The sequence below is a fragment of the Panicum virgatum genome, chromosome 6K, assembly GCF_016808335.1.
Source record: "Panicum virgatum strain AP13 chromosome 6K, P.virgatum_v5, whole genome shotgun sequence".
NCBI classification, from domain to species: domain Eukaryota; kingdom Viridiplantae; phylum Streptophyta; class Magnoliopsida; order Poales; family Poaceae; genus Panicum; species Panicum virgatum.
In genome coordinates this window covers 26,650,417-26,662,493 of record NC_053141.1, presented here as the reverse complement: position 1 = coordinate 26,662,493, position 12,077 = coordinate 26,650,417, and the positions used below count along the sequence as shown (strand labels likewise).

Below are 12,077 nucleotides of genomic sequence, written 5' to 3'. Positions count from 1 at the left end.
GGCCAGGCCCCTGCCCGCCCCCTGTCTACGCCCATGTCTATATCCAAATGAGTGGATAATTACCCAACGGATATAGATAATGCAAGTGAAGTTGAATGAAATGCATCTCACATCAAGAGCCGGACCCTAAAAATAAAACATCGCGTTCACGCTATAAAATTTTATCAAAATTAACTGAAATTTGTTGGAGATGACTCAGTATGATTGGTAGCTGCTCTGTGCAAAGCAGTGTGACTAGACTTACACGTGGACCCCACGTCAAGAGCCAGACCCTGAAAATAAAATCTCGCGTTCAAACTATACAATTTTATCAAAATTGATTGCAATTTGTTGGAAATGACTCGGTATGATCGACAGCTACTCTGTGCAAAACAGTGCGGCTAGACCTACACATGGGCCCCACGTCAAGAACCGGACCCTAAAAATAAAACCTCGTGTTCACATTATAAAATTTTATCAAAATTAACTGAAATTTGTTGGAGGTGACTCAGTATGATCGGTAGCTACTCTGTGCAAAGCAGTGTCGCTAGACCTACACGTGGGCCCCACGTCAAGGGCCAGACACTGAAAATAAAACCTCGCGTTCACACTATAAAATTTTATCAAAATTAACTGAAATTTGTTGTAGATGACTCAATGTAACAAGCAGCAACTCTGTGCAAAGTAGTGTAGCTACACATACATGTGGGCCCCACGTCAAAGAGCGGAGTTACGGAACATAAGAGAATATAAAAGAACTAACTAACGGGTACGTGGGTAAAACGTGTATTATCTATATATATCCTACCCATATCTAAGTTGAGATGGATAATTCATACCCTATTCAAATACAACGGGTATGGATTTGAGTAAGGGTGGTGGGTATCCAGTGGCAACTTGAGAAACGGGCCTCTCAAGCCACCCGGCAAGCACATAATGCAAAACGGGCGGCATTTTGTTTGCCCTTTGACGAGGGAACCCATCCCTGACAGGACGCGTTCTCTTTGGTCCCATTATATTGCAAGATTTTACAATTCGGTGCTCCCACTCCACATGCGCCAGTGAGGAATGAGGTGGGTGGCGGTTGTTGGACTGACGAATCCGTTTCTTAAACCAAAAAACGATATTGACAAGGACAGTGTGGATCGTACGTCCTCAATGCAAATCAACCTTATCCTTATGATGTTATTGCATAAGCTCAAATTGGCTATTTTGGAGGTAGGTTACTACGATTCGTCTAGCGAGAATTCTGCGCACTTTTGTGGTAGATCATGCGAACCCCGAGTGTCACCGCCATGAATACCACACTGGACGGTGGTTGGTGCCCCAAGAGGAAAACATGCTTCGCAGAGAGGCAGGCCGATCCCGGACACAACGGGAAAACCCTGCCGCAGTTTCTTACCAAGAAAACTCGAGCACACCCAAGGGACCTTAGAAAGCCGAAAAGACGATCGCCATCACCAACCCCAGGCGCAGACAGAAATGAGAACACCAACACTCGACGGGGTCGCTCTCTGGCGCTGCTAATGGGGTTGGTAAACGACGTTGACGTGGCGCCCCCGTCCCAGTCAACGACCCACAGCTCTCTCCCACCAACCCCGTAGCTCTCTCCTCCTTCCTACCTCACCCCGACCGCTCTCCCACTTCCACCTGGCCCCCACCCGTCAGCCCCGCGGGGACCCGCTCACCTACTCAACAACTCCCCAAGTCCCCTGCTCGTATATAACCCCCTCACCTGCCGGTCCTCTGCCCTTCAGGAGGCGCCGAGCTAGCACCACCACCACCAGCAGCAGCACAAGGTTGGTTGAACCAATCGCCTGTTGCACAAGGTCACCAACCCGATTGACAGGCCAGTTCATCCGAGAGCGAGCTCGGTCGCCGGAGAGATGGGTTCCGTGGACGAGTCGGTGGCGGCGGCGGTGGCGGCGCCCGCGGCGGAGGTGGTGTTCCGGTCCAAGCTGCCGGACATCGAGATCAACAACAGCCAGCCGCTGCACACGTACTGCTTCGGCAAGATGGCCGAGGTGGCGGGGCGGCCCTGCCTGATCGACGGGCAGACCGGCGCGTCCTACACCTACGCGGAGGTGGAGTCCCTGTCGCGGCGCGCCGCGGCGGGGCTCCGCCGGATGGGCGTGGGCAGGGGCGACGTGGTGATGAACCTGCTCCGCAACTGCCCCGAGTTCGCCTTCTCGTTCCTGGGCGCGGCGCGGCTGGGCGCCGCCACCACCACGGCGAACCCGTTCTACACCCCGCACGAGATCCACCGGCAGGCGGAGGCGGCGGGCGCCAGGCTCATCGTCACCGAGGCCTGCGCCGTGGAGAAGGTGCGCGAGTTCGCGGCCGCGAGGGGCATCCCCGTGGTCACCGTGGACGGGCGCTTCGACGGGTGCGCCGAGTTCGCCGAGGTCATCGCGGCGGAGGAGCTGGAGGCCGACGCCGACATCCAGCCCGACGACGTCGTCGCGCTGCCCTACTCCTCCGGCACCACCGGCCTCCCCAAGGGCGTCATGCTCACGCACCGCAGCCTCATCACCAGCGTCGCGCAGCAGGTGCCATTCATTTCATTCATTCGATTCAATGAATCTCTCTCTCTCTCTCTCTCTCTCTCTCTCTCTCTCTCTCTCGTCGCCTGTCGGTGGCCCGGCAGAGCTTGGCTTGGCTTGCTCGCCGAGCAGGACAGGGTGACAGCCGCGTCGGCCAGCTGGACCCACCTGTCAGCGCGGCCGAGGAAGGAACATTCGTTGGTTCCCGCTTCCCGACAAGCTAAGCTAAGCCTGTCATAAATAATGCCATGGATCCATCCGGCCTTCTACGCCCGGCACTTCGTCAAATTGTTGGCTTGCGCGCCAGCACCCACGCCCCCACCCAACAACCAGTTGACCAAACCATATTTTTCTCTGAAGAAGAAGAAATTAATGATGCCATTGCTTCTGAATTGCAAACTGATCCAAGTACTCTCCCCTGTTTTCTTTTTATTTTTTTGATGTGAAAACAAACAAAAGGTCGACGGCGAGAACCCGAACCTGCACTTCCGCACGGACGACGTGCTGCTGTGCCTGCTGCCGCTGTTCCACATCTACTCGCTCAACTCGGTGCTGCTGGCGGGGCTCCGCGCCGGCTGCGCCATCGTGATCATGCGCAAGTTCGACCTGGGCGCGCTCGTGGACCTGGTGCGCGCGCACGGCGTCACCATCGCGCCCTTCGTGCCGCCCATCGTGGTGGAGATCGCCAAGAGCCCCCGGGTCACCGCCGCCGACCTCGCCTCCATCCGCATGGTCATGTCCGGCGCCGCGCCCATGGGCAGGGAGCTCCAGGACGCCTTCATGACCAAGATCCCCAACGCCGTGCTCGGGCAGGGCTACGGGATGACGGAGGCCGGGCCCGTGCTGGCCATGTGCCTGGCCTTCGCCAAGGAGCCGTTCCAGGTCAAGTCCGGGTCCTGCGGCACCGTGGTGCGGAACGCCGAGCTCAAGATCGTCGACCCCGACACCGGCGCCGCCCTCGGCCGGAACCAGCCCGGCGAGATCTGCATCCGCGGCGAGCAGATCATGAAAGGTACTCTTTAGCTAGTACTTGGATACATATGCATACGCATATCCATATCCTTGGAACGACGAAGCTAATTCACTTCATGTCGTCGTTACCGTTTAGCTGCCACACCACGCCACCAACCGCTGACGCTGACCTCGCACTTGCACTGGCACTGTCACGTGGGCCCACGTGCTGCTGGTGCACATAGCGCGCGTGGGCCCGGTGCCGTTGCTTAAGCTTAACTAGTTGGAGCTAGCACGAGTTGTCCTTAGCTTGGGGGAGAAAGTAGGCGCCACAACTTAGCCACAGGTTGGTGATGATGTGGACAAACCTCCTACAATGCTGGTAGTACTTAGGTTGTAACTAACCCGTTTGGTCTCTGCGATTAGGCCACGCGACAATCCAAACTCTTGCAATTTAAATTGTGGGTGGGCACTTGGGTGCATGATTAGTCTAGTATAGGAGTAGGGACCACCAAATATTCTTTGTGATCAGTTCCATGTGCATTTGCTATTAGAAGTTCCAGCTTCAATTCGACCCCACGAACCATCGTCTTGAGGTTTAAGAGGAATCTTACTTTAATTTCTTACTACTTAGTATAAACAAAAAGGTTTAGTGGAGATCCAAATCTCCTTTTACCAATGGTAGTTATCATTTGAATGAGTATTGTTTTAGTATTGACTATCTGGTGAGTCAAAGGGGTGAAAAGTCACCCGCCGAACACAGCAGAAAAGCCACGGCGTGCTTGGTCGTGTTCACGCTAGTTGGAGACCTTTTGTCCAAGTTCCCAAGCCTAACGATTGGTTTGGGCAAAGAATCCCGGTCTCCACCGCACGTTTCGCGCGTGTATGCATCTACGCGCACCCACAATTTGCGATGATGGCTGGCGAGTAGCCGGCAAGTGGCCTCGAAAAGTCATCATCGCCATGACACGGTCGCGGAATCCAAGTCCCAAATGGGCCATTTTTTTTGCCTTTGCGAAAGGCATAGGCATGTGACCACCATCACATACAAGATGGACGAACAAGGTGCTCGATCTCAATCCAGCTCCCTTGATTTTTTTTCTCTCTCTCAAAATTTTGGGCGTGCCAATGTGCCATTGATGAGCAGTAGACAGTAGTAGTTGGGAAGTCAAACTTTAGCGCGAGAGAGATGGCCAGGGATGGTGGTGGTGTGGACCAAGCCACCACCATGGGTCCGTCGGTGGCTGTGGCTTCAGCATCCAGTAGTCGGTCGAGGACAGATGCAGAGTAGCTAGCTTATTAGCTTTCGTGCTGAGATTTCTTTTCGTTTTCTTTTGCCGGGAAACTTTTCTGATGAGCTTTCAAACGACAGTCGCTTAGGTTCTCGCGCGGTCTACCTAATGCCAACTGCTGAACACGCTCACTAGGCATGATTATTGATTAGTTGGTGCTTGGCGATCGAGGGCGAGGACGGCATGCATCGCTCCAACCTGAAATGCGAGTCAATATTTGGTGATCCATCGCGCGATTCGGAGAAAGAAAGCTCCAATCGGTTGGGTGAGCAGGCCGCAGGCGCAGCGCGATTGACGAGTCAATGCCAGCCTTTCTCTCTTTGAACAGTCTGTCCGACCAAACGTTTCGGCGATATCTTTTGCTTTCTCTCTACCGCTGAATGGCCTGGTAGTTTCTGCCATTGCTGAATCTGTTTGTGTTGCTCAGAGCTCCAATAATAAAGGTTCTTTCAAAGTTACTGACCAGTCCTTTGGCGCACTGTCGTCAATCATTCAGGTTACCTGAACGACCCCGAGTCCACGAAGAACACCATCGACAAGGACGGCTGGCTGCACACCGGGGACATCGGCTACGTTGACGACGACGACGAGATCTTCATCGTCGACAGGCTCAAGGAGATCATCAAGTACAAGGGGTTCCAGGTGCCGCCTGCGGAGCTTGAGGCCCTCCTCATCACGCACCCGGAGATCAAGGACGCTGCTGTCGTATCGTAAGTCGTTGGTCATCGATGTGATGACAAGTTCAGATGGAACCAAACCACCACTGTGTGGTGCTGCCAATTTCTTGGATTGAATTCTGACATCTTCTGGTCTCTTCTTTCAGAATGAAGGATGATCTCGCCGGTGAAATCCCGGTCGCCTTCATCGTGCGGACAGAAGGGTCTCAACTCACCGAGGATGAGATCAAGCAATTTGTTGCCAAGGAGGTAAAAGCAATACCATGTTTCTTATGTTTCCATCACACAAAACTAGAATCCATCTGCATTTATTCAGGAACAGGTAGTACTCGTATTTTTTCAAAAAGAATAGGAACAATTAGTACTAAAACAAGAGCACCGTCGCACAAGCGCTTGCAAATAATTAAAGAACTCGACCTCATGACTGAAATCTCACACCATGCTGCCCTGCAGGTGGTTTTCTACAAGAAGATCCACAAGGTCTTCTTCACCGACTCCATCCCCAAGAATCCTTCAGGCAAGATCCTAAGGAAGGACTTGAGAGCCAGGCTCGCCGCCGGTGTCCACTGAGGCCGCAGTGTTTCAGTCGGCCACACTGTTGAGAAAAGGCCATGCAATAGGTGGTACCATTGTTCATGAAATGGCAGCAGAAGGGGCACCTAATCTTGTGGAAACATATATGTTGCCGAAAGAGGTTTTAGTTTGTTTGTTGGTTGGCCCTGTGTGGTGTAATGTTCATAAATGATATATATAGATGCATCTAGCTATATTGTTTTTGACCAAACGAACAAGGCTGATTACGGCAATACAGTAATGTATACCATGTTTAAATGGTATGGATTCATCTTAAAGTTACGCATGGCCTGTTCTTAAACTTGTTCGATTGTGTCATTTAGATCTATATACTCTGAAATTACAGATTCAGCTTTCTAAATTTAGCCTCGGGTGTCATTTAGATCCCTATACTTTCAAAATACAAATCTAGCTCTCTAATAACTTAGCTTCAGATGCAAGGCCCTTATACTATTAAAATGCAGTGGCATTCAAATTAAATTGATAAAACTTATTTTTTGAACAATTGATGATGGATTCACTTTGGAGGCAATATCTTAGCTTGTTAGGCGCGCCTGAAACTGTACTTGATTCTTGGAAGATTGTTCAAGCTTAAATAAGTTGTATCTGCACATGCCAAACTAGATAGTAGAATTAGGAACCTAGAACACCATGAATTACCAAATGAAATGTGGGGATAAGCTTAAGAGGCATCAACAATAAGTTTGAAAAAATAAAGCAATGAAAGTAATTGTGTGCTTAAAAGCGCAATATTTGATCCTATTATGCTTTATTAGTGGAATGTACTTGTATTTTAAGAGTATATTGACCTAGATGATACCGGAAGCAAGATCTGCAATTTAACAGTATAGGGATCTAAGTGAAAATCGAATAAGTTTAAGGACCGGCTGTCCATAACTTTTCTCTTACTACTACCTCAACCTCCTAGAGGCTAGAAAGTACAAGTAACTTTTTAAAAGTAAAATAAAAATGAGTTGAGAAAGGACAACAACGGAAGATGTTCAAATGGTCAAAGCCTATTTGCTGTTGCGCGCCTGTTAAGCATGAACAGAGTGCAGTTGGTGGGTTGCGCTTTTCGTGCCGTCACGGTAGTCGGAAGTTAGATATGGGGCGTAGAAGTAAGTGTAGTGACAAGGAATATTATACATGAGGGACTCGCTCGAATACTGAGTTTCTTCGATTCTTATATGGCGTCGCTGGTTGTGCCTGTCTCGGCGATTCTGGCAATCAACCAGTTAGCGTCGTCAGCTGCTGGCTACAATCTCGACGCAACGGTGGTCGTCCTGTGGTTTAGATATACTCTAAGGGCTAGTTTGGGAGCCCAAAATCCCGGAGGGTTCCCGGCCTTTTCCCGGGGCTGGATCGCCACGCGGAAATTGGCCCCGGGCCGCATTAATTCGCCATTTGGAAGCCCACGACACGGGGGTGTGAAACCCTATCCTCGCGTTTCCCCCGGGGCGAGCGCTCCCCACCTCGAGGGTCCGGGCGGCGCTTCCCCGAGCCGCGTCGCGTCCAGGCGAGAAGTGCCGCTCCGCCGCTCCTCCTCCGCGTCCAGGCGCCGCCGCCGGCCGGCCCTCCTCCGCCGCAGCTCCATCCTCGTCGTCTGCCCTCCCCGTCGAGCTACCTCGCGCCAAGCAGCCACCAACCGCCGCCGGCCGCTCCTACGCCCTACCCTGTCTCCTCTCCTCGGACCCTCCCCCACATCGGCGGTGCCCCGGAGCCGCCTCACCTCGCCGGATCCGTCCCAGCTCGAACGCGACAAGCCGGCGACCCTTCCCCTCCCCTCCGCCGCAGGCCGCACCGCGCCACCAGGACCTCGCCGGAGCTGACCCACCTCGTGCGCGACAAGCCGGCGGATTCAGGTATGCGTTCGTGCTATTTGCTTACTCTTCTTGCTTGTTCTTCTGCAGATTTTCTTGCTTGTTGCACTGGAAACCCTAATCCTATCCACAGCCCCCTCTCTGCCTCCTCCCCGCCTCCGTAACCTGCAGCTTTGAAATCAATGGAACAATGTGCTTTATCCGTGATTTCACATAACAATAGTCACTTTGCAACTAGCAGGTTTCTTCCTTGTCTTGCATGCTAACTGTGACTACTGATATTGCCTTAGCTAGCAACTAGCAGGCTGGTGTTTCCCATGTTCACTTGTTAGGAGGAGGTTTAGTCACTGTGCAGGATCGACATGGCAAATGTTGTTAAGTTGCTGGGACACACAGTTATAAATAGCCAGCTCCTAACACCTCTTGTTGTTACTGTTAAGTCAACAATAGTCACTTGTTATGAAATTTCGCTGTTTCATGTGCTTATGATACATGTGATTTATGAAATGTTTTTTATCTGTAGTTTACTTGGCAACACATTATTGAATTTCCAGAAAGTACAGAAACTTGTGCCCCTCTTGATTACTAATAGTGTCTGTGTCAGAATGTATATAATTTAGCATCGTGAATGGCTTATCTTTTCTTTTATTCTGAGTTTGGCTTGATTGGAGTTTCTTCAGGCACAGCACTAGCCTCTGTTCTCCATTTATGCTTCATTCTTTGTTTTGCAGTCTGCAATCTTATCCAGTTTCTCTGCTCTGTATTTGACTGAAATTGTGAGGCTGAAGCAGCTGTTAGACGAGAAGGCTGAAAAAAAAAGAACTCAATTATTAGATGCTTTCACATACAAGTAGGTGAGTGAGCTTTGTTTACTAATCGTTTTATGGCTTGAATTGATCTCATACTGCAGCTAGAATTATTCTAGAAGATATACATGCATCCCAGGTTGCTAAGTGATATTTTCTAGATAGTTGGTAGTTCTCTTGCTGCTGCTACTGAATTTGATAGAAAGTGTGGTCAGCTGGCCTTTTATGGTCAGAAAATGGATTGCCATGGCTAAAAGAACTCCTATGGCAGTCCATACTTAATTTTCGATAATATTATGCTTTTCTTTATACTCAACTCCTAGTCTTGTTTGCTGAACGACTTTCTCTTGCAAGTTTTAAATTTTTGTTCATGATTCTGGATGTTTGCAGCATAAAACTCCTAGGGTTTCTACTCTTCTGATTCCGTGTGTAGCTCTTGCAAACCTCGGCCATCACTCTTCTCCAAAAACCACTCCTTCATCGCTGGTTATTCTTAGATAAGCCTCCCAACTGTGTAATGCTTGATTGTCATGTCTGTGTGCTGCGATGTTGATTTTTTTTGTTCTTGATTTCAAGATCTAATTTGGGCACCTCATTGGTACCCAACATTTTACTTTCATGTTGCAATTGTGTGCATCATTCAATTGTTTGGCAGTATTTGCATGTATCTTCCTGACTCTGCAGTTTATATTGGTCTGAGTGCCTGCAGTATCTTTTCTTTTTTTGAACCAAATTCTGATCTTCGTTCTTTATGCTGCGTTCTTTATTTGGCACTGAAATCATGTTGAGTGTCGATTCTTTCATGAAAAATTAATTAAGCTGACATTCTGATCACTAGATCTTCTTATTTGGAAAATGCATTCTCTTTTACTTTGACTAAAACTGCAGAATTATTGTTTTTATTTGTTCAGGGTAGCAGACCTAGCTTAGGTCATGGTGGCGGAAACGCTTTTTGGTGCTGGAGCATCTTCCATGGAGTGATAATTCAGTACCCTATACTACTAGTATGAGGATCTGGGGAGCCCTTCATCTCTCCTCCTTGTCCTCCCCAAATCGAGCTCCTGCAACTTGGATGTGTAACTTTTACTCATTGGATGTGATTGTAGTAGCATACTGAGAACTTTTACTCACAAGTTAATGAGTAGTACAAGATTGCTCTTGTTTCTGTAGATTGCAGTGCTTAACTTGGTGTGTTTAACTACAAGAACATGGTAGGACATGACCTGCTAAGTAGTAGACTAGCAGTTGGTTTCTGAAGCTATTTATCTAGGTCTGCAGTGGACTAGTAATTATTTAATATTTTTATCAATTCAATTATTTCCTAATTTAGATAGTATTAAAACTGCTATACCAGTGGAAGCATATTTAGCAAGTCAGTTAGCATGTCCGAAAAAACTAATGATTTTTTTATCTCGTAGTAGATGTGTGTCAACTGTTATGATTTAGTTATGTTGTCCTATTATTCTCGTAGTCTCTTGCTGTTCTATGATGAACTGTTGATAGATAGAATTTGTGGATTGTCCTGACCATTCGTATCCATTTTCCATTCCTTTTTTTTGTCACAATATGATCTTTTATTATTGATATGATTGCAGATGTCTTAGGAATCACACCTACCAGAGATTTCTCCATAATTGAGATGCATTGAAGTTTGGTTTGATGCAAGTGCCGAGCAGGGTTTACAATTTCGGTGGAATTTCGCCGAAATTTCGTTTTTTTTCGTTTTCGCTAGTTACCGGGAGGTGGAATTTCGGTATATTTCGTTTCAAAATTCAAAAATTCAAAAAAATTGTAAAAAAATATGTAAAAAATATGATAAAAAACTAGATGTTTTTTTGAGCAATTAGCACTTGAAATAATTGGAAAATAAGTTGATTTGGTTGGTTGAAATCACTAAATGGGTTCGGACCTGTTAACCACTAAGAAACCCGTTAAGCGTTTTAACCTACCCAACTCACCTGGGTCCGCCTCGACGCAGCTCGTCACTTGTCCAGTCCCCTCCTCGCTCTCATCTCTGTTCCCCTTCCATCCCTCCGCCCTTCCGTCGCCGCAAGCAGCTGATTTTGCTGCCGGGAACCGAAATTTCGGTGGAATATCACCGGATTCCGACCGGTATGTAGCGGATCCTGCTGCTAGGAAGGCGCGGCGGCTTACCGCGGCATCCCGACCGGATTTCGCTGTTTTACCGGCGAAAAACCGCTACTAGGGTCCGGATTTCGGCGCTGGCTCCGGGAAAGAAAGGTATGAGGTTATTTTGCGATGGTGATGCTTGTTGATGTTGATCTAAGTTAGTTACTGGTGATATGTGATGAACTTCATGCTGTTTTTGCAATGGGGAAGCTAGGGTTAGAGGAAATGTTAGGATTTGTTAGTTGATTTGGCATGGAATGTATAGAAAAAATCTTTCCAACATTTTGGATATGAGTTGTATCTTTGGATTGTAATAATTCTAATGGACTTTGGATGTATTGCATTGTATGTGTGGACTTTGGACATGAGTTATGTGTTAAATGGTGTATTTGTCATTGTTTTGTGGAGTTATATATGTTATGTATTATAAACTGTCAATATACACATAATCAGGGGAAATTTTGCCAAAATTTTCAATTTTTCCATATATACAGTACAGTGACATCATTTTCTGTTAATTTGCATCATTTTTCGGTCGACAAAAACCAAATTTCGGTCCAAATCACCGAAATTTCGGTCAAAATAACCAAAATTTCGGTCGGAATGAAACGGAATTTCGGTTTTTGAATTCAAAATCCCTTTTCGTTCGGAATTAGCGAAATTTACCGAAATTTCGGCCGAAATTTCGTTTTCGGCGGATGGCGGGATTCGGTTAACAAACGAAAAGGAGAACCCTGGTGCCGAGTGAAGATGATTTTTTGTTGTAGAAAATGAGGATTGACATTTGTATTTGTTGGTGTGAATGTATGGATATATGGTTGACCCTGCAATAAGTTATCTTGTATATTTAATTATTGGGCACCGATATTCTTATTTTATTATTTTAATTATTTTTCATGATTTTTCTGCTTTAATTTTTTTTGAAAAAAGATTTTTCTGCTCCATTGAGACCATTTTTTGGTGTTCGGTAGAGATTGTTGTTGCTGCACTGTGGCCAACAGCAATCTGTACAGCCATCAAACAGCTGCAGCCGTTCAGCTACATGCTGCTAAAGCTGTTTTGGACCTGCAGCCGTTGCCAGGTAGCGATCTCGGACCCCAGCCACGTCCAACCCCACCCCCACCGGTTCCCCCAAATAGCAGCGGGAATATGCTAACCGCGGTGGGGAATGGCACCCAGGGAATTGAAAGATAGAAAATTTCCCGCGTAGGATTACCTTCCCCGGGCAAAGCTTCCCCCTCCTCCCAAACTAGCCCCAAACCCCGCCGGAATCCCTATCTTTTCCTGGGGCTGGAAGCCCACGGTG

At 48.0% G+C, this 12,077-nt stretch overlaps 1 protein-coding gene and 1 long non-coding RNA gene across 2 annotated transcripts; both read left to right on the top strand.

Moving 5' to 3' along the window:
* The first annotated feature begins 1,719 nt into the window (after nucleotides 1–1,719).
* On the top strand, nucleotides 1,720–6,316 carry LOC120712123 (probable 4-coumarate--CoA ligase 3). Its single transcript, XM_039997846.1, has 5 exons — nucleotides 1,720–2,528; nucleotides 2,982–3,534; nucleotides 5,262–5,475; nucleotides 5,589–5,691; nucleotides 5,896–6,316. Exons 1-5 carry the CDS (start codon nucleotides 1,866–1,868, stop codon nucleotides 6,010–6,012), a joined length of 1,650 nt encoding a protein of 549 aa, XP_039853780.1. The 5' UTR covers nucleotides 1,720–1,865; the 3' UTR covers nucleotides 6,013–6,316.
* Nucleotides 6,317–7,440: 1,124 nt separating this feature from the next.
* On the top strand, nucleotides 7,441–9,810 carry LOC120712122. Its single transcript, XR_005690697.1, has 3 exons — nucleotides 7,441–7,877; nucleotides 8,567–8,689; nucleotides 9,553–9,810. It is a non-coding gene; the product is annotated as an uncharacterized LOC120712122 (long non-coding RNA).
* The last annotated feature ends 2,267 nt before the right edge of the window (nucleotides 9,811–12,077 follow it).